At 43.0% G+C, this 24,578-nt stretch overlaps 1 protein-coding gene across 12 annotated transcripts in view; it reads left to right on the top strand.

Annotated features, from left to right (window-relative positions):
• Nucleotides 1–24,578, top strand: part of Cadps (calcium dependent secretion activator) — a 439,844-nt gene that overhangs the window by 180,007 nt on the left and 235,259 nt on the right. For all 12 annotated transcript variants that reach the window (XM_051206877.1, XM_051206873.1, XM_051206871.1 and 9 more), the window contains exons 4-5: nucleotides 9,483–9,563; nucleotides 23,437–23,670. In XM_051206877.1, coding sequence (XP_051062834.1) covers nucleotides 9,483–9,563; nucleotides 23,437–23,670 — 315 coding nt within the window. The remainder of the gene's footprint in view (nucleotides 1–9,482; nucleotides 9,564–23,436; nucleotides 23,671–24,578) is intronic.

Raw genomic sequence — 24,578 nt, 5'->3', positions numbered from 1 at the left:
CTATGACTCCTGTGACCACCAAAGACCATACTGATGCCAGGTGTCCAGGCTTCCACCTGGAGTCATGTGGTATCCAAGAGCCATGTTGCTGCAGGGACTATGCCAACTCCTTGGATGGCCTGTACTACCACCTGGGACCATGGTAACACCTGGGACAAGGCTGCTATCTAGGTCCTACCACAGCCAGGTTCTGTATTGATGTCCACTGCCCATGTTGCCCTGGTCACACAGGGCTGCAGTGTACTGGGAAAGCAGCAGGCAGGTGGCATTATTCCACCTCAGGTTCTGGTTTGGAATCTGAGTCGTTCCTTTTAAGGATAATTCCCAGTGTTCTCTGGAACTATAGACTAGTGGTCTACAAGGAACTTTCTAAAAGGCAAAATCCTGACCTACCACATTAAGTATTGTTAGAATGAAAATGTTGTGTGTACTCGGCATACGTGCATGTGTGTGTGTGTGTGTGTGTGAGAGAGAGAGAGAGAGAGAGAGAGAGAGAGAGAGAGAGAGAGAGAGAGAGAGTTTTGCATGTATGTGATTGTAGAGGCCAGAGGAGGATGCAAGTTATCTGTCTCAATCACTTTCTTCCTTATTCTCTATAGACAGGGTCTCTGTCAGTTCAGAAAGTCTGCCTGGCCAGCAAGCTGCCAGAATCCACTTGTTTCTGCCACTTAGTGCTGGAGCTACAGGCTTGTGCAGCCATGGCCCCAGCTCTTTATTCTGGATGTTTGACATCAGATTCCAAAGCTTGGATATCAAGTGTTCTTGCCCACTGAGCCATTTCCCAGTCCCCCAGCCACCTAGCATGAGAACTTTTTCTGTATGGAAGAATGTATACTGAATGTTATGCCAAGTCCTGGCTGCTTAGATTCGAAGGAGGTGGTTGTTTGTCAAGCACTGTGCTATTTTCCTTCTTTTTGCCATCTCATTTAACTTCTGATGGTCCTGGAGCGGCTATTGCCATCTTTATGCCAATTTTACATTTAAAGAAATTGAAAAAATTAAAAGCTAAAACTCAAGAGGCCCAAACAACTTGCCCAGTAGTGCAGGGACACTAGCTGACCATGTCCTCCATCCTCAGCATCAAAGGAGACCAACAGTGGATGGGCAAAAAGGGCATCCAGGCAGAGAATGTTACAGTGCAGCTGCTGGTCTAACCTCAGTATGTTCTTGTGCCAGGACCTGACAGTACAGCTGCTGTTCTAACCTCAGTAGTTTCTTGAGCCAGGACCTGGGGCACAGCATCTCCTGGTACAGAGCTCAGTCACAGCTGTAGCTTCCCAACATGCAGAGCACCAGGGAGGCAGCAGGCCAGGGGGCAGCTTGTCTCTGAGGGAGAATGAAAAGCATGGAAGAAAGGAGGGCCCTGCAGTCTCATTCTCAGACACTGGCTGTGAAGTAGAAAGGGAACCAAGTGAGCAGATTGAGCAACACTCCAGCCAGCAGGCCACTGCACCCCAGCTGCTCACCAAAGCTCTGCATCCATCCCCTAAAGCCCAGCATTCAAGATGTGTTATGGGAACAAGAATTACATTTTAGGTCATCAAAGTGCAATCTTCACTTGTTCCTGCAAAGGATAGCACTTTCTGGAACATAGCCATTGAGCAACAAGACATGACAAACAAGAAATTTGCAGATGGGCTGTGCCTACAACTTCCTTGGTGCATATGTGTGGCTATGGGCAAGACACTTGCCCTGGCTAGGTCACAGTTAACTCAGACCTGTGGTTGGCAGGTCAGAGGTTCTCTCCACTCCCTGGGGACCAAGCAACCAGTCTATTTTCTGCCTAGTGAAGGCAGGGTACACAGATGAGCACAACACACCAGCCCCTGTTCTCATGAGCTTAGCAGTAGACAGGCCTCAAGTGATCCCATGCATGTGAGGAAAGTCACAGTGTGATAAGTAGTAGGCATGGGAGAGATGTGTGTTGCTAAAAGAGAAATCCAAGTGTGGAGAGATCAGAGACCTGTTTGCTACAAAGCTGAAGGATGAGGGATGAAATTAGTCAACATGGAAGACTGCTTCTAGCATGTGGACACTGTGTGCAAAGACTGAGTATGCCCAAGTGAGGGGAGGTCAGCTCTTCTCAGCAAAAGCTCCAAAAGAGCATCCTGGGAGTAGAACACTGCACCTAGTGAAGCTACCCCAGCTCAAGAGGGACCACATATACAGCCTGGGGTCACTACTTCAGCTCTAACGCTAGGGGCATGGCTCAGTTGATGGAAAGCTTGCCTAGCAGGTACAATGTCCTGCTTCTACCCTTTAGCAGCACAGAAACTGGGCATTCTTGTACAGGCAAAAGGGGCAGACATTCAAGGTCATCTTTGGCATTATAATGAATATGAAGTCAGACAGGATACATGAGACCTTGTCTCAAAAAAAAAAATAGAATTAAATACCAAAACTCCTTCCAGTCTCAACTCTGGGTCATTTCCCTCTCTTCTCTGAGGCTAAAGTTGTCTCACTTTGTTCTGAGGCTGAGAACCATGCAAGTGTTTCACGAGCACAGCAGTTATTCATAGAATTCATGAAGTCCTCTGCCTTTCCCCTTTACCTTTCCTGCACATTAGAATCATGTCATCCCTTGCTTGATTGAGGCCCGTCTCTTGGCAGGATGATTTGGGAAGAGTCAGCACGGGGCTGCTTCTCAGCACTATCACCTGTGAATGGCAGAGAACCTGGAGCCAAGAATGTTCCCTATGGGGAAAATGTTCAAGGCCAGCCCTCCAGTAGCCCCTGGGTCACAGAGGAAGTTCCCAGCCAAGGTCTTCATACATGATCCTCTTGCAGAGGATCTGGGTTGGTGCCCAACACCTACATTTGGCATCTCACAATTCCAGCTCCAGGATACCCTTTTCAGTTGCAAGCACCTGCAAAGCATGGTGTTCTCTCTCTGCCTCTTTCTACCTGCCTCTGTCTCTCTCTGTGTCTTTTTCTCCCTCTCTGTCTCTCTCTCACACACAGAGACACACAAACACACATAAAAATTAAATCTTTTTTTTAATATACAGATGGGTCTGGATAGTGAAATTGCTTCCCCCCTCTCTCAACCTTCTTTGAAAGTTCCATCCACAGACATGAGAAAAGAAAAGCCCACAGATCTATTTGCCTAAGGAAGCATCTCCCAAAATGTGCCCCTGGGACCTGCAAATGTGTTGACACACAGTTGACTCAATGGAGACAGTTTAGCACTGGGATTTCCAGACTTTACATGGCTGTGGCCTCCCTTCTCCCAGGAGAGCTGGAGGACCTGCAGACTAATAGTTCCCAGAACAAAACTCTGAGGAATGCCAACACAGGCTCTTCAGAAAATCCTAGGACATACGAGGCATAGGGATTGCCTCAGATGAAGGGAGTTGGACAGAGAAGATGAGACCTTGGGCTAAGGTCCAACAGTTAAGAAGCTAACATCCAGTGCCCACTCTAAATTAGCATAACACTAGAAACTCAGCTGTGAGAACTGTGACTGCACGGAAGTGTTATAGCTTGGGATACATGATATCAAACTGAATCTTCCTACCATGTTAAGAAAGGTACTGTATCCCCCATGTCACAGCTAAGAACATTGAGGCTTAGAAAGTTCAGAGTCTGTCAAATCCCTTTTAATAACAAAACTGCAAAACCCATTTTTGGACCCAAGTCCTCCCTTGCTGAATATTAGTATGTTGTTTCTATCCTTTTAGAGATGTCCACTTTGCAGATGAGGAAACAAGGGCCAGGTACCATGGTTGGTCACACAGTGAAGGAGTGCTGGAGGTGGGAAGGTATGACTTCCATATGTTAGATCTCCAGTCTTCATCCAAATGGCTACAGTTTATGCTACTCCAAGTTTGCTTCCCTTGACTGATGCTCTTACCTCCTGAGAAGGTGCCACTCATGATACAGAGAGAGAGTCACAAGGCTCAGGCAGCTTGCACCCATAGCTTAGGCACTCCTATGAGCAGTGACATGGTTTTGAGCTCAATTCTTCATTGCTTTGGAAGCAGAGCATAAAGAAGTAGTTGCTTTTTCTTGAGGGACAAGTTAAAACAGAAGCTTGCCTGACCTCTACTACTAGGCAGATGATTTGTCTAATTAGGTAAAGAGCTTTCATGCTCATGTACATTTTGAACCCTAATGAGCTGTCAATATAAGAGGTTTGCCCTTGGCTCAGTTCTGCAGCAGATCTTTTCCTTCCTCAGTGGAAAAGACCAGCATGGTAAACAGAACCCTGTTTCCATGGAAGCTCACACTCTCTGGCTTTCCCTTCTTAGCACTTGAAAAGGTAATTATTTGATTCCTCCATATATTTTTGGATATCATGCAATGGTTAAAGATGGCCTTCTTGATCATGCCAGGCTATTTGGGGAGCTTCATTTACATTTCCCTTTTTAATCTTCTCTTTAGATCATTAACTGTCTGGGCAGCAGGGTCCACCTTCTGGTCACTGCCACTAATTAACATCCAGCAGAGTAAAGGGACTTGACCCCAGAGAAAGCACAAGACACCAAGAAGCTAGAGAATCTGTCAGTGGTGGGAGTGTCTGGTCAGGATGATACCCACAGATAGACTGAGAACCCACATTCACAGCAGGGAGGCACACTGTCTCATCTGGTGCCTTTGGTCTGACCCTTTACCGCCCCATGGTGGTACTTATCAGAAACGCAGCCATCACTGACCTCTCTAAAACCAGCACAGATGGCCTCAGCCACCATTTTCTAAAGGTTGGTGCCTGCCAAAGACTGTCTACCTGTTGTTAATCCACTCAGGAAGCCTTAGGGGGAGTTACCCTGAATACTCAGATGATGATACCCCAAAGACAAAGATGGTACAAAACTTGGCCAAGACCACATGGCAGAACCATGATAAATACATATCCATTGCTGTTAATGTAAGGCCAGGGCCTCCCCAGAAGAATTCTGTCAATTATAATAAGAAACACCGGCAAGCATTTCTCAGCTTCCAAGGATAGTTGTACATGCTGAGTGGACTTGTGTTACAAGGTACAATGTGGGTGTGCCAAGTTGGGTTAATTTCCCACAGCAAGCATTTAAGGAGACCAGCATCTAGTTCCTGAACTCTGGGAATCCAGTCAAAGAGAGGGAGGAGGAAATAACCTGAGCCAGGGAGGTCAAGATCATGATGGAGAAATCTACAGAGACAGCTGAACCAAGCTCATAGGAACTCATGAACTTTAGACTAACAGCCGTGGAGCCTCCATGGGACTGAACTAGGCCCTCCTTATGTGAGAGACAGTTGTATAGCTTGTACTACCTAAGGGGCCCCTGGTAGTAGGACCAGATCTATCACTGATGCCTTGGCTACCTTGTTGGAGCCCATTCCCTGAGTAGATGCGGTACTCAGCCTTACTGCAGGGGGAAGGGACTTGGTCCTGTCCCAACTTGATGTGCCAAACTGCATCAACCCCCTTTGGGAGCCCTTACCTGTTGAGAGGAGTAGATGTGGTGGTGGACTAGGGTGGAGAGAGGCAAGAGAGAGGAAGGCCTTTAGTTAGAATGTAAAATAAAATATAAAAATCAATAAATACTTTAAAAAATTAAAGTGAGACTGTAAGGAGTACGGTTTTTTTCCTCCTGCCGCCACTCTTGTCCCATCGCCGTGCCTGCCCCAATTAACACACAGAGACTCTGTATTTGATATGATGCTATTGGCCAGGTGCTAGTTTCTTATCGGTAGCTCTGTCTTAAGTATTAACCCATTTCTATGTATTTCCATGTGGTCTCCTTACCGGGTAGTGAGGCAGGCATCTGGTCTCCCCAGTCTCTCCATGCTGACTCCTCCTCCCTACTTCCTATTTCCTCCTTGTCTCCTAGTCCCTCCTATCTTCCTTTCCTATTGGCCAGCAGTGCTTTATTTATTAACCAGTATGAGAAATATACAGGATGACATCTCCCATCATGAGACCTACAGGGGATGGGAAGCCGACACAGTGGAAGAACATGGGCACTGCCTGGGATTTGCTCTCCAGCATCATAGAAAACACACAACAGGAAAGAAGCCAACATAGTGCTTAGCATGTGTTCATGTGTAAGCAAAAAAACTGAGGTGCCCAGCGCCCTATGCCAGTCTGTCCTTCTACCTTCCCGAGGTGCAGTTTCCTCCGCTGTGGAATAAGGACTAATGTGCTACTTCTTAAACTTGTGGTGTCCTTTTTGAGAGGTGCAGAACTTCTCAAATGGCCATGCAGAGTGCTTGTCTGCTATGAATCCATTTTGTGTATAAAAAAAAAAAAAAAAAAAAAACAACAACAACAACAACAAAGTCAAGTGCACTAAGTAGAATGATTTCTTCAGGTTTGGGTGATGCTAATTATTAGCTTTGAGAGAAAAACCTTCTGAACTCAGAATTCCTTCTGTGTGGTGCCTATCAGCATTTGTTTCTCAAGAACTTTGAAAAGGCTTGAAACAGGTTGGAGGGTCCTGGGATTTGAACAGGCATCTGTAAATGTTGAACTCCCTCCTTAGCTGTACCAGTTCTTGCCACATTTGAACTCCAGGGACTAGAGACCCACTCTGTCTTGTTCCCTTGTGTATTCTTCTCTTTTAGAGACTTATTTTTATTATTTATATTTGTCTGTATGTGTGTTTAAGTGTGAGTTTATGTCTTGTCTGAGGGTGTCTTCAGAGGCCAGTTTGGAAGATTCCCTGGAGCTGGAACATTTACAAGCTTCCTTATAAGGATGCTGGGAAGTAAACCAGGTCCTCTAGAAGAGCAGCAGTCACTCTTAACCACTGAGCCATCTCTTCCTGCCACCCCTGATATGTGCTCTATTGTATTGATATAGTAACATTTTCATGAATGGATGTGTAAATGTGTGAATGAATGAACTGATGAATGAATGAAGCTCAGAGTGAACCCTGCTTGCTCACCCTCCCCTCTGCCCCTAGGTTCCACAAGACTGGTTGGAGAACACCAGTGCCCTTGGGAAACTCAATGTCAGGGCTGCTTCTGGGGCTGGAGTGTCACCTCTGTGGGCACCTGCTTTTCCAGCAGAATTTTCAATTTTCAGCCTTTACAGTTCCTTTTGCTGCTAGGCAGGAAACAACTGGATATTTCTTTTGCTGTGTATTTTGAACAAGATATTACTGAGTTATCTAAGTAGATGTTGCACCTGGATCACTAGAGCTTAAAGACTGTGGAGGACACTGATTGTCATGTGTGCCAATCAAAAGTAGAGATGGGGTTGGGAGGCTACCAACTGTGGTATCAATCAGAAGCAGTCATGGGTGGAGTGTTGATTGTGATGTGACTGTCTCTGTGTTCATTTAGAACAGGATTTCATGCAGGTATCCATGGGAAACATAATAAAAATAAAAATGTATGAACGTAGTAAGGAGGAGTTACGTGGCTAGTGTTTCACCATTCTACACAAATATTCCATGGCTTCCTTACTGCAGCATCATAGCCGCCTACTTCTCTGAGAGCTTCTTCCAGAATATCTAGCAAAACTGTTCAGCAGAGCTGGTGTGGTGTTGGTGCCTCAGAACACACAGCCACATGTCTCAATCCAGTTCTTATGACCAAAGCAACAGTTCCTCTCCCAAAGCAGTGGAGTGGACAAATCATTGCTGAGTCCTGAGCTGGGTAGTGGTGAGAATGCATAGTATCAGCCTTGGAGGTGACCATAAAGTGCCTGTCACACGAAACTGAGACCTGAGATTCCAGCACCCACATAAAAACCCAGTATCACCACTTATACCAGTAACCCAGGGAGGTAGTATAGAAATGTGGCATCTATGAAGCTCTCTGGTCAGCTGGTCTAGACAAGTGGTGAACTCCAGGCTCAATAAGAGAACCTTTATCAACAGATAAGGTACAGAGTAACCTAGGACCCCACAAACGTGCACACAAGTACATGTGTGCCATACCACATATACACATCCACTACACACATGTGCATGCACACACATATAAAATGCACATCACAAAGTGCAATGGGTGTTTTTAATACATTCTATAAAATATACCAAATAAAGTTAACAGTCATGATTCTTCCAAAGAATTGTCACTTAATCAAACTAGAAATTGCACATTCTCATGCTATGGTTGTGCCTAAATCTTTTGAGTAAAGTTTGCTTGTAAAAGCTGGGAAGATAATTCAATTAGTCAAGTGCTGTCATCAAAGCACAAAGATCTGTGCTTAATCCCCAGTGTTCATGTAAAAATTCAAAAAAAAAATTACTCTTGTAATCCCAGCACAGGGGGGGGGGGGGAGAGAGAGGAGGACCTAGAGCTCCTTTGCCAGCCAGCCTAGCCTACTTGGTGATTTCCAGGCTAATGAGAGACCATGTCTCAATAAAACGGGATAGATTACTACTCAGGAATATCACCTGCAGTTGACTTCTGTCTTACACACACACACACACACACACACACACACACATACACACACACACAAAAATGGCCCTGTATATAGTTGCACACATACACACATGCCTGTTTTAGATGAAAGAAACTTAAAATAGTTAGTTGGTTTGTTAATGGGTAGTTAATATGCACTCAAGAGGGGAATGACAGCCATCCTATTTAAATGGCACTGTTTCCTAATGAGATTTCTTGAGTGACATAACTTACTAAACAATGAAGGCACAATATAGCCTGAAGCATAATGTTAGGTTTGCTTAGAAGTAAAACTTGCTTAGAAACCTTCAGTTCCTAAAAAGAGAATTATCTACTACAGCCTAACCACTTATTTTAAGTACGATTTTATTAGAACACCCTGGTGCCCATTCATTTAGAGGTGGTCTGTGGCTTATTTCACACAACAGAGAAGTTGATTCAGGTGCAGAGGGTTGCAGCCATGAAGACTAAGCCCCAACTACACAGTGCTTTATAGGAACCCCATAGATTTGTAGAGAGCAGCAAGGATTACATGACTGAAGCCTTCATTCTAAAGATGGGCTTATTGGAACAAGACAAGTTGGGAATTGCCCTGGACTTGGCTTTTCTGATCTTTATATACTAGTTATACTAGTTGTTCATGAAAAGCAGAGGGAGGGTAAGATTTGGTCCTAGATCTAGAAACAGCTAATTGGAAGTAGCCATCCAAAATGGATGGGGATGTCTTGGTGCTTACTAAGAAGTACAATGACTAATCTCCCAGGGACATGAACAAAAGAACCCCTCTGTCTGTGCCATGCCATATGTTTCTGAGAATTATAATGCTAGTTTCTTCCTGGAATATTCATTGTGTAATGTACTTTATCACTGGGTCTCAACGGACTATGTAAGACCCTCAGCAGGAACATTTATTTAGAGCCAATCAAGTGATTGACAGATCCTGCACAATGTTAAACTCAGCATGCTCTACCTGCAAATACTTATATGGAATTTCACTGGATTCATTGGTTATAAGATTTTTTTAAATAAAATAACTTCATGGATCAAGGTGGGCACAGGATGGTATAAGACGAAAAGTCACAAATGCCTTGGCTTTTATGGACCCAACTGAGAGTCTCCCTGTTTTATGCTTGTGTTTTGTGCAGCTGGACAATCCAGATGAGCAGGCAGCCCAGATCAGACGAGAGCTGGATGGACGTCTCCAAATGGCAGACCAAATAGCCAGGGTAAGGGACTTCACAGGTTCTTTACTGGGATTGAAAGACCTGCAGAGCATGGACCCTCACGCCCCAACTCAGGAAAAGTGTTGCCCAAAATCACTCACGAGAAGTGGTCTTGATGTAAAAGCATGAGGTCTTTTATATTCCAAGTGCACTGGGGTCCACAGTCATGTGCCACACAGGGGTAGAGGACTGAGGACCCTGAGTATAGAATTGAGACAGCTTTTATAGGGTTACAACAAAGCCCACGCATCATAAACCAATCATCTCATAGCATCCAGAGCCCACGCAGTCGGGACCAATTAATTTAAACCATCCAATCCCAGGCTTTATAGACCAATCAGTTTTCTATAGCCCTGCAGGTCTGCATTTGCGCAGGCTCCAGGATAGGGTGACAAAGCTCATTTCCTGTACTCACATACTCACAGGCCCTATCGTAAACAGCAAAGAATGTGACTTTTCACCTATTTACTGGCTGAGGGCAGGGTCTTGAATTTAAGGTTTAAACTTCTAGCTTCCTGGGGTCATTGGAGAATTAGGTTGTATTTTCCATCCTTATAGGATCAGGTCAGGGTCCCACCCAAGGAGTGCACTGACTATTAAGGCCTTCAAAAATTAAGGGGAGGGACTGGGAGCAGAGCTCAGGGTATGTGGCCCTGGGCTCTATCCTCAGCACTGAATAAACAAAACCAGACATGGGAGTGCACACCTCTAGTGCCAATATGAAGTAGAGGCAGGAAGATTGGAAGTTCAAACTCATCTTTGGCTACATAGCAAATTTGAAGCCAGCCTTGGCTTCATGAAACTCTGTCAAAAGAAAGAGAAAAGGGAGGGGAATGGAGAGGAAGGGAGGGAAGGGGAAGCAAACCTTGGTTGTTCCAATAACCTTTGGTGGGAATATGGCTCACTGTGACAAATGACCAGTTGCCATTCTAAAACCCAAATGTGACCATCTAAAACAGAGCTTCAGAATCCCTCAGCAAAAGCTCTGTAGCTCCAGGACATTATAACCACTTCCAAATGACATCCCAGGCTCTGAGGCAGCAGAATGTGACCTCCTTTATTTATCATCATGCATCACATGCTACCACAGCTCCAGGGACCCAGCCACAGAATGTCTCCCGCTGAAGATACCAGACCTGTTCCAGGCTCTGTGTCTTTGTGCCCACTGCTTTCTTAGCCTGGGAAGCTCTTTCTTCTAACTTCCACTCAGCAAACCCCTTCCTTAGCCTTCAGCATTTGACCTCAGACATCTCCCTGAGAACTTAGCAGTTCTTGAAGCATTCCACCTGCAGACACTTGCTTACCTTTACTGAGTCTCCTGGGAACAGGCCTTGTCTAAACTTGAAATCCTATCTTACTGTTGATATCTATTGCTTGCTATCATCTGTCTTTTCCTGGTGTTGACATTCATGTTATGAATAATTAGTATTCATGCTAGTAGCATTTACTGGGTCCTGACTATGTCAGACACAATGTTTACATGCTCCCTCTGAGTCAGTAATTATAACATCTCTCTAAGGACATTTTGTTTATCATCTCTGCTTTAGAGAGGGAGGTATGCAGACTATGCAAGATAGGCACTAATGAAGGAGCTGTGCTGGATTCTCATCTGAGGTCTCATGCTAGTCAATTTTTATAGCTATGACCAAACAGTCAAGAAATTACTTCAGAGAGGAAAGATTTATATTCTTCTGTGATTTCAGAGGTTTCAGTCCTTGAAACACTACTTGGAGTCTGAGCTGAGGCAGTAAGGGCATGTGGTAGAGAAGTCTGCTCTCCTCATGCCTTCCAGGAAGCAGATAAACAGGAAAACTTCAAGAACAGGTACCATTCAAAGATGTGTCTTGTTTTCTTTTTCTGTTGCTATAAAATTAACCCAACAAAAGCAACTGAAAGAGAGAAAGGGTTTATTTTGGCTTGGACTTGTAGAGCTATGTAACCCATCACAGTGGGGAAGAGATGGCCATGGGCAGGGGAGGTGTGGTGGCAGGAACTGGAAGTTAGGTGCTCACATCATATTCACACTCAGGATGGAAAGAACAGAAAGTAAATCAAGGCTGGAGCCTTATGGCCTGCTCCAGTGACTCATTCTTCAGCCAAGGATCCATTTGCTAACAGTTCACCACCTCCCCGAGCAGCAAGCACCACAGCTGGGGACAAAGTGTTCAAACGGGTGAGCCTCCCGAGACATTTAACATTCAGAAAAACACCACCAATGATCTAATTCCTATAATATAAACAGGCCCTACCTTCTCACAGTCCATTCGGCAGTGATTTCATTAATCCATTAAAGAAGCCAGAGCTAGTATGATCCAATCACCTCTCAAAAGCCAGAAACCAAGTCTTTAATATTCTCAAGCCTTTAGACAGACAGGTTTATATTCAAACTGTTAGGCCTGTCGAAAGGGTTGAGTTAGTTACCCCAGGGAAGAGTTTAAGGATGCCCCCAAGAAACTTCTAATTAAAAATAATAGTTTATGAAATACATGCAAAGCACAGCTAATGTCAAACATCCATTACAAAGTGTCAAACATTTCTACCACCCACACTTCCCTGCTGACTGTGGCAAAGATGGAAGGCTGTTGGAAGGGGCAGATTGGCGGGCAGCAGAGAGCCTCATGCTGCAATTCCCTGCTACAGAGAGAAGGATCCCAGGGTTTGGCTATGTAAAAAGGAGTCCTACAAGATGAAAAGCTGAGGAGAGATTCCCGGAAGGAAACTCCTCTGTTTAGGGTCCATTTTACTGAAATGTTTGGCATCTTATTTTTTGAGTACCTTTAAAGTTTATAGTCAACATCAGTCTGGTGGCTGTACATAATGTGTAGCTATGGGTTTGGCTAAAAGTAGTGTGGGAGGCTCTTGTGTTTTGAAATCTGCTTCCCATGGAGGGAGTAAACAACACTAGGTTTTAGAATTTCCCTCTTCTGTAAACTCAGAGTCTTCTTTAGTAGATTTTCTGGAAAAGTGAGGCTGTCTGGAGCATTTGCCTGCCTCAGATAACTATCACCTCCTCATAAATAGTTCATACAACTTAATTTGTTTTGGGGAGGTTTTTTTTTTTTTTGCTAAATATTATAATTCAAAAAGCTAATGTTAGACTCTAATGTTAGACTAATTTTAACTTTTCAAAACTGTAGATTAGGAGTTGATTACTTTAAGTCAATATGCTTATCTCTGGAGGGAAATATTATCTCTCCCCAGGCTACATGGTAAATATTTCCATCCAAGGGAAATAGTAACAACTTTAAACTAAGCTTCCTTAGAAAATGAACCAGGCAATTCAAATGACTTCTGGTCCTTATTTACTAAGAATAGAGTCAGTTCAGACTTACATGCAGGGTCTCCAAAATGTTACAGGCCTGAAGGGTTCCAATGTGGTGTCTTCTCATTTTCTATTATCTGTTCTCCTAGAAGCTGTCTATCATCTTCTGGAATGCTCTTTCCTGCCATTATCACCCCTGTCATAGCTCACTTGGTCCTGACCTTCTTCGCTCTACCACTGAGCTTTAGTCACAGATCTAAACTCAACTGATCTAGAATGACTCCTTCATTCAAGCGGAACTAAACATGACTCTAAGCCTTCCCTGGACATGACTAATGGACTCATAAATGATATCTGATACAAACTAAACTAATGATGCCCTTTCTTGGATACTGGGGCAGCAGGCTAAAGATGATGATGTTGGTAGAAAGATGTCTACAGAGAAACACTGGAGGAATAAATGCACAGAAAAAGGCAGTCAGGGAATCCATTGTGATACCAAGGAATAGTGTCAATGTCTGCGTGTGTGATTCTAGGAATGTCTGAGTTTTAATTGTGTGATGACTTTTCCCTCAAAATAGTTGGGTCTACCACATTAAATAAATATGAAGAAGTTGCATACCAGCTAGCTCTTGACAATCTTAAAAGTATGTACTTCTACTTATCTTCCTTTGACATGCCCTGGTTTTCTATTTTTATCTGTTATGGACATCACAGTGAATTTTAGTGAGGATGTGCAGTTCAACCCTTATGGCTGAAGGTCAGTTCCTGTATATGTTACAAACAGTTGCTGCCGGGTACCAATCCACCCATCATATTCAATCCACTCTGCTGTCTCCTGTGATGGATTTATGAGATTGGTTGAATACTTCTAACTGCAACTTAGAGGCATGAACTAAAGAAAGCTCATGTGAAAGAAAGGATAAGTGCAAGAACCAAGAAGAATAGCCAGACCTCTGGCAAGAGGACAAGGAGGGACAGGACTCTGTCTTCTGTATCTGTGTCACATTGGTTATCCATTCTTCCCCATATAAGCCAGGTGTCCTGGATCCCCAGATGGGATGGCTGTCTATCCCACAGCTTCTAAATATACCAAAGGGAAGCCATCAGTCCCTCATCTACCTCTCCAGATCCTTTTCCTTTCTCCTTGTCTCCTTAACTCCTTCAGACTCACAGCATTAAGCCTAGGATTGGCCCAAGTTGGTTCAAAGTTGACCCTAATACAGTCAACCAGCTCACTGAGGAATAAAAACAAGGGCCTCACTGGACACATGGGTGCTGGTAATGTGCCCTTAGGGTGAGGTGGTCCCAGATATGCCTGGTATCATTAACTACCCTTGGTGTAGTGTTTACTACTCACCACTGTCTTACACTTTTTTCACATGATAATCCTCAAATGCTCTCAGTACCTGTGGACAAGGTAGTTCTCTTTCAGCACAGTGGCATCAGAAGATATAACTAAGGTTACTCTGATTAAAAACTGTATTCTTGACTAATTTGCTTTCTAGCTTTTCTGAGTTACTTCTCAAATTCAGGTATTCATTTCCCTTCTGACCCAAGTCTGAGGATCCAATAAACCTTTCCTTCAAGTTTTCTTCTATGTCTGCTAATGAGCCCTTTATTTAATGTTCTAGGCACTGACTTTGAGATTTCACATTGGCTGTCACTTAGACCTGTTACAAGCAGTCCTTGGAATTGCAATAATTCTAATTCTAGTAATTGTAGAAAGCAAAAAGAAGAAAAGTTCTGTCTTCAGAGAAGCAGGAGAAGCCTCCAGGACAGGACAGGAGGACCTACCCCCACCTTCCTCTCTCCCTGACAGCCACCATTCCAGCAAATAGCTCTCCATCTTCATTGATGTTTCTGCATCCCCTTCAGTTTACATAGATGCACAAGGGAAGTAGCCACGATAGGTAGAACTCTCTCCTGGGATTCAGAATGCTCTCCAATATGCTATTTGGACTCTGAAAATGGGACTGTACAGCCCCTGCTGTTTCTTCTGGAAACATTCTCACCATCAGATGTATCAACAGTCAGCATGTGTGTGTCCTCTCTGCTTGAGACAGAAGGAAGGCAAGAGTGAGTCAGCCAATGGCCATGCCCTAAATGGTGAACTGTAAATTCAGTCACACCAGCATCCAGAAATATCTGAGGATGGAGCTGCTCCAGAACACAAGCCAGGTGTGGCTTTGCCAAGCACCACTTACATTCCCTCAAAGACTCGAGTCAGAGATCTTAACACATTTTTTTCATCTCATATAAAAGACTTTTTAATCCCTCTTCAAACATTTTCCCCAAATCCTCTCACACTGATATGAAAGGACTCCCACATTTCACCTAGAAATGAAGTCTAAAGTATTAAATAGTGATCAGAAGTTGACTTTAGGGCTTAAGCAGGCAGCCTGTGGCAATAGCTCAGCTGTGATACTTGCCAGCTCTTCTGACCATATTTGGGGGTGAAACTCCACAACTGTCCATCTGGTTGTATAACACCCACAGTAGAGTGTTGTGATATCAGCTACCAATGGTGAAAAGCAAAAACACCAGTCATTCTCAAGCCATCATTTACATGTGTCAGTATGGGGTTGGAGATGATGCTCAGTCAGTAATATGCTGGCCTAGCATGGATGAAACCTGATTTCAGTCCCCAGTAGTTCATAAGTAGGGCATGATGGTACATGCCTGCAATCCCAGATTTCTGGAGGTGAAGGCAACACAATCAGAAGTTCAAAGCTATCCTCAGCTACATATCTAGTTTAATTTGATGGAATTCTTTTTTGAAGCTCTACTCTGTACAGAGCAAAGCAAAATCTCTGTCTTATACCTGGACCTGTTATAAGTATCAGTTAAGAATAATATCCAAATGTTTCCCTGACAGCAAAGTTTGGTCTACACATTGCTATGCATCAAAGGGCAATGGAGGTCTCCCATCAGAAGACTATGAGAGAGTCTCAGCTTGCGAGCTAATGATGCACTTGGCACTCACCTTGTGTTATGTGGCATCACAAATGTGTAGTGCACAGTAGTGCAGTCACATGATTGCCTGAATAGATGCATGTAGGCAGATCTAACCGTCACCTGTATCAGGCAGTGAAAACCAAGGAAACGCTGAGTCTGAGGAAAATACTTAAGTGCTCAACAGATACCCTGAAGCCATTCCAAGTGGAAGGAATGCAAAAAAGGAAGGGAATGCATCACTTTAGGGCAGTTGAAAAGATGAGGGCAAATATGGAAAGGAACTGACTCTGAAAACTATCCCTGACTCCAGAACGCTCCTAGCATCTTCTATGCTGATTGTGACAAGCCCCTGCCAAGATAGTCTTTCTTTCAGCTGGTGTACCTACCTACCCCTCCTCATCACTGCACTTTACCCCACACAGTGCATGTTGATTAGGAAATGGAGGAGCAGCCACTGCTGTGGAGGAGTTGCCTATAAACAACCTCTGCCGATCAAAAGTTGAAAAATAAAATGACACAGGGTGCTCATGCAGTGGGGTGTCACCACAGCACCTCAGCTCTCACTCTGCTGACTTTGGGACCAGATAGACCTGCTCATTATAGCTTCCAGGGTCTTTGGGGCCAGTCTCCTGGGTTTTATACCAAGCTCCACTTATAACTGCCATAGCTCTCCTTCTCACTTGCTTTCAGGAAGATGGAGAGAAATAGTAGCCATTGTCTCACTAGGTTGCTAGGAAGGATTACAAGAAGTACATCATGTGACCAGTGAGGAGTACAAAGAATGCTGTAAATGTGAGCTAACCTGACTACATTTACGGCAGCCATTGTTGCTTTCACTAGTAATTCTTCTAGTGATGGTGGCAGCATAGCACTTGGTATGTGTGTGGAGAGAGGGAGACAGACAGATGAGACTGAAGCAGTGATCAGTAAGTACCCATGTTTCTTAATGTCTTTTGCTTTTCATGGGACCTCTATGGGATTTGTTATATTTTCTACATTTCAAATCTGAAAGCAAACCCCAGCTAGTTGGAAAACATCACAAAGACATCAAGTATCAACCCAGGATGCAGAGTTGAGTTCATTTTGTTAATGTATGCTAGTTAAGGTTCCTGATGCCTTCTTTGGATTTATCTATAATTTTGTGTACTCCATATTATCTAATAGGAGACTTTGTGGCAAGTGTTCCTATGATCATCACCACCCCAGCTGACACCTCACTTCCCATTGAAATCACAGCATCAGAAACAGGAGGGGGGCCCAGGAAGTATTGGGGAGCTGAATAAAATAGTTGCAAGACTGTTGGTGAGCTCCTCTGTCTAAAGTGTCTTTGTGTCATCTTGCTCCTGATCACTTAAGGATGTCATCTGAGCCTTTGGGCACCTCTTTCAGTGATAATGGCCTTGTCAGCTTCAACACAGAACCCATTCATTCTTTCTGAATAAACAGAAGGAAAAGCCAATGGTTGGAGGGTCTTATAGTGCTTACAGATGCTAACTTTAGAGATGGTTCAATATTCTACTAGTGTGGCTGGACATGGTTAACCTTGGTGACTGCCCTCACAGAACAGTATTGTCAGGTCAACAGAAATTTTCTTTGAAGGACTCCATCACACCCACATACTGTCTTTCATGATGCAATATGAATGAAAAACTCTTGTTGCCATTTTTATGCCTAGAAAGGGGACAATGGAAAAGGGCAACTATACTTTTCTTATCTGAGAACAGTTACAGCTTTGAAGAGTGTTTGTAATGAGCCTGCCACTGAAAATTTCCTCAGGAATCACAGCCTAGATTGACAGGAAGCTATTTCTTCTCAAGGTTCAAGTGCTCAGAGAAGGAAAAAAAAATGGCCTCATTTTCCCTTGCAGGCTTCATCTTTATGAAGCTCTTTTTATGATGTCATTTGAAACTGTCCAACTTCTGGGAAGAGTGATCATTCTTTGGGGTTTCCAGTGTTCTCATGTAAAATTGGGTGAGATATAAATCTGCAACAGAATAGTGAGGTCTGCAATCATTCACTTGGTCTTCTTCCAATATGTCAAGACAGAAGGACTAAAGGAATGAAGTGGGCTGGGAAGATGGCTCAGTAGCATTTTCACAAATATGAGGATATGAGGACCACAACACACATAAAAACAAGTGTGGTAGAGCATGCCTGTCTGTTTCAAACTTCTTATAGCAAGCCGGGAGGGAGGTGGGGACAGGAGAAACTGCAGAAACTCATGAACCAGCTAAACTGGAAGCAATGGTAGTTAATAACAAAGAGACCCTACTTCAAAAAAAAGGGAGAAAGTGAAGACCAGCACCCAAGGTTGTCTGAAAACTACTACATGTGTGCCTGCACCCACTTGAACCCACACAGATACATCATGCATGCAAGCATATACACCATACACACACACACACACACACACAGAGAGAGAGAGAGAGAGAGAGAGAGAGAGAGAGAGAGAGAGAGCCTTATGTCCCAAGGAAGTATGTGACCAAAGAGTCCAGACTTGATGAACCCTCTCAAGGCTGTCCAGCCAAAGACAAACTATTTCATAAATGCATCTACTTGGGAAAGACAGCAGCTGGGAATAAAAATGCAAAATCCTATTTACCAACTTCCCCTTCAAATATCCCATGTATACTAACATTTTGACTTTAAAATGAAGATAAAGGTAATAGGTCAGAATATTGTATTTTAAGCTCCTCGCATCTAAACTTTGCCGTTTGTTAGCCTTTTTGTGATACAGGAATTACTCACACCATCAGTCAACCTACCTTGATACTCTTCAACCTCCAGAAGGAGCATTTTTAGAGAAAACGAGGAAACGCTGTGTGGACTGTATTTGGGTATCTAAATCTTCTTGGATTCATGGTTGTCTATATCTTCCACAGGAAGGAGACAGTGCCAGCTGCTCTGTTCTCAGCTAACTCAACCTCAACATAAACTTTCCCTCATTGGTCAGACCCTTAGCCAAATGTCCCTCCTTTATGAAGTCCCACTATCTCTCCCTGAAGCATTCACATCTCTTGCAGGTCTATTGAAATGTTTACATTGATGTCTCTGTATTCATCTTTTCCCAATTACTGTGAAGCCCCGGGAAAATGGTAATCTCCCACCAGAATTGTCCTAGTGACAGGCACAGTGTTCACCGGTTTATTTGTTTTTCTAAGTCAGACTGGCCCAGCACTTGAGTCTCCCTGCCTTCAAGGCTCCGCAGCAAGTTTGTCCCAGTTTTAAGGATCCCTGTTGTCTCCTGATGGAGTTTAAGAATGTGGAAGTTTAAGTGCTGTATGGAAGTTTTAGAGATACTGGGCTTTGGGGAGCCTCTCACATTGACTCACCACTGAGTTCTGTCAATACCATGACTGCATTTCCACCCTGCTGCTCTCACATCCACCCACAATGTGCTTAGAAAGGACCACACAGTGTGAGTACAACCCTTAGGCAGGAAGGATGCAGAGGTTCCCAAAGGAACTAAAACTCTGAGGTTGCTGAGTAGGTTTGAGACACTTGTACTCATTTGCCATGGAAAAGCACAACCCCAACGTTCTTCCAAAACTTAATTCATGATCACCTCACTTCCCCTCACAGCTAAGTAAATATTTCATATAGACTTTTTGACAAACCATTGACCCAGTCACTCAATTCATGTGTACTAAATGCTTACTAAACGTTAAACACTATGCTGGATATCAAGATTTTTAGTGGGATGTCAAAATGGTATGGTCCTGATTTATAGCCCAGAAGGAAACACATTTACCAAGCAAATATATTTCATAGATAATTCATTGATAATAACTATGTATCGTATTCATGCTGGTCTAGAAAGGAACACTAGAAATGTTCCAGAATATGGATAGATCAAAGTCAAGGAAGCAGCAAGTTCTCTGCCCCCTCCTTGGTCTCTACAGTTATCTTTTCATCGTGTTGTCACATGGAAGAAAGAGCAATCACATTATCTGGGGCTTCTTTCAAAGGCAATCATCGAGTTCATAAGGGCTGTGCCCTTGAGATGTAGTCAATCTCTAGATGTCTCATCATAAATGTAATCATACTGAAGATTAGCTTTCACAATAGAATTGTGTGTAACTATGTGTGTTTCACACACAGCTAGCCACGTCAAAAACTGATGCCCAGAAAGTTGATGTCCAACATTGAGGAGTGTTGCAGCTGAATGTGGAAGAAGACAAAAAGTCTGAGAGTAACCAGGAACAAGAAGAAAAGGACACTAGCTCTTCAGAAACTCCCTCTAGATAGGGGAGACACTGGCACAGCCCAAAGGCATCACTCACCAAGCTTTGTAGGAATATCAGCATGTATTTGAGTAAAATTTATACACTGGCAAGAATAAAATTCTCTTCTGGCCAACTCTTGGCTAAAGAGAATTATTGAAGGAAAAAATGATTCTCAGGTATATTCATTTCACTTCTTTTCCTGTGATAAAAATAATTTTGACAAAATATAGCTTAAAGGAGAAAGGGCTTATTTTAGCTTATAGTTCCAGAGGGGTAAAATCCATTATGGCAGGAAGACATAGCCACAGGCAGGATCAGGACATTAATTGATGGCATTGCATTTACATTCAGGATACTGAGAGACAACAACAAGTGGGACCAGACTATAGAACCTCACAACCCACCACATGCAGGTGGACATTTCTGTCCCCCTGGTCTGGCAGCCACTCAATCCCAAATAAACACAGAGTCTTATATTAATTATAAACTATTTGGCCTATTGCTCAGACTTATTACTAATAAGATTTTACAGCTTAAATTAACCCATAATTCTTATCTGTATTTAGCCACGTGCCTTGGTACCTTTTCTCAGTAAGGCATTTTCATCTTGCTTCCTCTGTATCTAGTTGGGGACTGCATCTCTGCCTTTGTTCTTCCCAGAATTCTCCAAGTCTGGTAGCACCACCTATACTTCCTGCCTGGCTACTGGCCAATCAGTGTTTTATTAAACCAATATGAGTGACAATCCTTTACAGGGAACAACAGCATTATCTCACATCAACCCCCCCAGTGCTCTGTTCCTCAAGCAAAACTCCACCTCTTAGTGGTTCCATATGCTTCCCAAACACCAGCTGGGAATCAAGGGTTCAAACACATGACCCTATGGAAGACATTTTTCTGTTTAAATCACAATACCTAAGAACTGACATTCAAGAGGGAATACGAGGCCATGTGGGAATTAAAAAACAAGTAGAAGTCAAGCTTCATTTCCATGGTTCTTGACAGCTTCTCTGCTTCTCTTGTGGTTTCTCCTTCCTGTGAGACTTCCTCTATTCCTACTTTTCTTTATCCCCGTGTTACAAGCAGTTTTCCCACCAGCCTTGTTCCACAGCCATGTCAGCCCCAAATAACACACACGAGATGCAGAGATGTTGTATTATAAAGCTGTTGGCCTGTTACTAGAATTTCTTATTGACTAGCTCTGTCTTCAATATTAACCCATTTCTATCAATCAAAGTATTTCTACCTATGTGGTCTTATCTTACTAGAGAGAGGGTCTGGACCTCTTCCTCCCAAGTCCCTACATTTTGACTGTCCTCTCCTACATCTTCCAGAATCCTCCTTGTCTCCTAGTCCTGCCCATCTTGCCTTCCTATTTGCCAACGGTGCTTTATTCATTAACCAATAAGAGAAACATGTACAGAATGACATCTCCCATCATCCCCCTTTCTCTGGGACTTGTCCTTCTCTTTTTTGTGGAATGTCTTACTCATCATTGAACTGCTTCAATGGCAGCCAGCGCTCAGTGAAACGGTTGTCTTGTTTCACTTTCATTGATGATGTCCCATTGCATTCTGGATGCTTCTCAAGTCAGTTGCTTAAGACAGTGAATCTGCCTGATTGCTGATCACTCAGCAGAATTAGGTAGTTGACTATGAGTTGAGTATCTGTGAAATAGACATCTTATACCTTGTCACACAGAATTATCAAATCAATTCATGTTCCATGTACTCTAAATCAAGCTCTGTCCCAGCCATGTAGAAGGAAAATAAACTCACACCAAGAGTGTGGATTATGTGCATAGACATCACTTCAGAGTAGTCCAATAAGTCAGACTTTAAGTAGGACTCCTGAGATGAAGTCCTTAATCTCTCATAAAGACAATATATTTATTATCTCCATAAATAATGTTATATAATGCATGATATCTAGATCTTTAGCAATGTTTTGAGACAGAGCATGGAATCAATTTTGATTTACCAGTTAATTTTCCTGTTCATAAGATCAAATATCTGACCAGAATCAAGTTAATGAAGGAAAGGATCTTTTGGTTCATATTTTGAGAGTGGGGTCCATTGGTGGGGAAGGCCTAGCAGCTGGGATAAGAGGTGGCTGGTTCCATTTTTATATAGCAAAGTCCAATTAAATGAAAACAAACATTTATACACAATATTTGGGAATTTGGGCGTCGTTCTTTCCAAACTACTTCCTGCTGATAAGGGGCGCTGTCTTGGGGGAATCAAAGAAGATTCAGATATCCTAGCTGTAGTCTGTAGGGCTGTTTTGTCCAGCTGTTTGGAATGTAGGATCAGCTTGTACTCTGTTTCAGGTGGTCTGGCGTGATCAAACCACATTAGTCTGGAAGGAATCCACATCTTTTCATTGAGAACAGTGAATGTTAATAGTCACTTTTTCCTGTCTAATCAGTCCCAGATACTCACTCATGAAATAGATAGGTCTTCAATTAACCTAAGCCAGAAACACCCCCCCACACACACACACACACACACCATGTGCCCAGAGATTTGTTGCCACAGAGATCCTCAATCCCACCATGTTAGCAATCAAGAGTACCACCACACCAGACTCTGAAAACCAAGACATTGTTAAGCCAATCAGGTCCTTGAGTTGTTTAGACCAGTCTAAATTAGATTCCTTTATAACTCATAAAATAAAAAGAAATCCAAACCGATTTGGCTTGCCACTCATCCCATCAGTAGACTATAGAGTAGGGTTTACAGGACAATTTCGTGTTCCAGCTTGGAAATAGCTATTGGATAAAGTCATCAGTCCAGAGACTATTAAAGGCACTCAGGCAACTTGCAGGTCCAAGCAGACAAGAAAGCAGCATGGTCCAGTCTCTTGCCTGCCACCTGAAGCTGTGAGCCAGGAGGGAGAATGGCAGTGGTCAGTTTTGATGTTCAGCTACCCTGCTCCTTTCCTGAATAACTGTAGCCATGTCTTTCTTCGTTGTTTTCAATTTTTTCCTGAAAATAGTAAGTATTCTTAGAAATAGCCACAGGCTATGGTTGAAACATTTCAAATGGGCTATTTTTAAATTATTTCTATGAAAAATATCTCTACCGAGTTCCAGAAATAGAGTGTACTTTGTTTCTGAACTTAAAAACAAGTTGACTGTGTTTTGACAAAGAAGAAAAAAATTGTGGGAACTGAGACTGGATTTGAAAAAGCATTGTTCAAATCAAATTTTCTGGAGAAAACAGGGGGTGGGGGGGACTGTAATCAAGCATTTTCCTCTTTCTTACTAGATGTTTATCTCTGTGTTCTCCACATTTAGATGGAATATTTTCCTAATATATTTATATAGCACCAGGGCAAATTCATTAATGGTTTATCATAAGTGGAACTCTGATGTGTAAACTTCCTATGTAAGTTGGGTCTGATTACCCTTTTCCCTCTCTTTTGCAAGGAACGTAAATTTCCTAAGTTTGTATCCAAAGAAATGGAGAATATGTACATTGAAGAGCTGAAATCCTCTGTCAACCTGCTCATGGCAAACTTGGAGAGCATGCCGGTGTCCAAGGGTGGAGAGTTCAAGCTGCAGAAACTCAAACGCAGTCACAACGCTTCCATCATTGACATGGGCGAGGAGAGTGAGAACCAGCTGTCCAAGTCAGATGTCTTGCTGTCCTTCTCTTTGGAGGTAAAAAGCCTCAAATCCCTGAAAGTGTACTAGTGTGGTAAGCCAGCTAAGGAAACCTGTGTCCTAAACAACATAACAGCCAACTTGCTTTCCTAAGTAGGACCTAGAACGCTATTAAAATAACAGCTTGCTAGGATATGTCGCCTGGTCAGCAAGTATACCATCCCCTTTGCCAGGAGCCACATTTCTCCTAAGGAACGAAGTGCAATCCAAAGAGCCACCTGCCAAATGTAATTTTGAAATACTTTTCCCTGTCTTAAAATACTCAAGGATTCAGGAAAGATTACATTTTTATAAACCTATGTTGAGAGGGATAATCTAGCACCACTGGAATGAGTTGTAGATTTCTTTTCCCATCATCTTTCCTGGTGGCTGTATGGAAGATTCCCTTGAGAGTGTTTTGGTTTAGGTTATTTCAGCCTCCAAAGTGAGAATCTGCCCAGGCTAAGGCAGAGAAGTACTCTGCATGTCAGAGTATTCCTCTATAATGTCTCTTTATAAACTGGCTCTTCATATTTTCCTATTGCATGAGTCTCATCCACAAGCATCAAATTTCACTGGGAAACTGATTGAGCTCTCAGTGGAGTACTTCTGAATTCCACTTAACCCAAGTCTATAGGGACAAAATGGCACAGCCACTTTAGAAATTAAGGTAGCATTTTCTCAAAAAGTTCAATATACAACCATAATGTTATCTAGTAATTCTATGCTCAGATACCACCCAATAGAACTGAAAACACATGTCCCCACAACTATGTTTAGAAACATAGTCATAATAGCCAAAAATAGTATCACCCTTAATTCAGTAAGTAAAAAGAACACTCACTGAAACACACATTGATATGGATGAACATCATAAATATTATATTTAGTTCAAGAATTCAGATGCAATGCCTGACATGTAGTAT

This window comes from Phodopus roborovskii, unplaced genomic scaffold, assembly GCF_943737965.1.
Source record: "Phodopus roborovskii unplaced genomic scaffold, PHOROB, whole genome shotgun sequence".
Lineage (NCBI taxonomy): Eukaryota > Metazoa > Chordata > Mammalia > Rodentia > Cricetidae > Phodopus > Phodopus roborovskii.
This window is presented reverse-complemented; position numbering and strand designations above follow the sequence as displayed.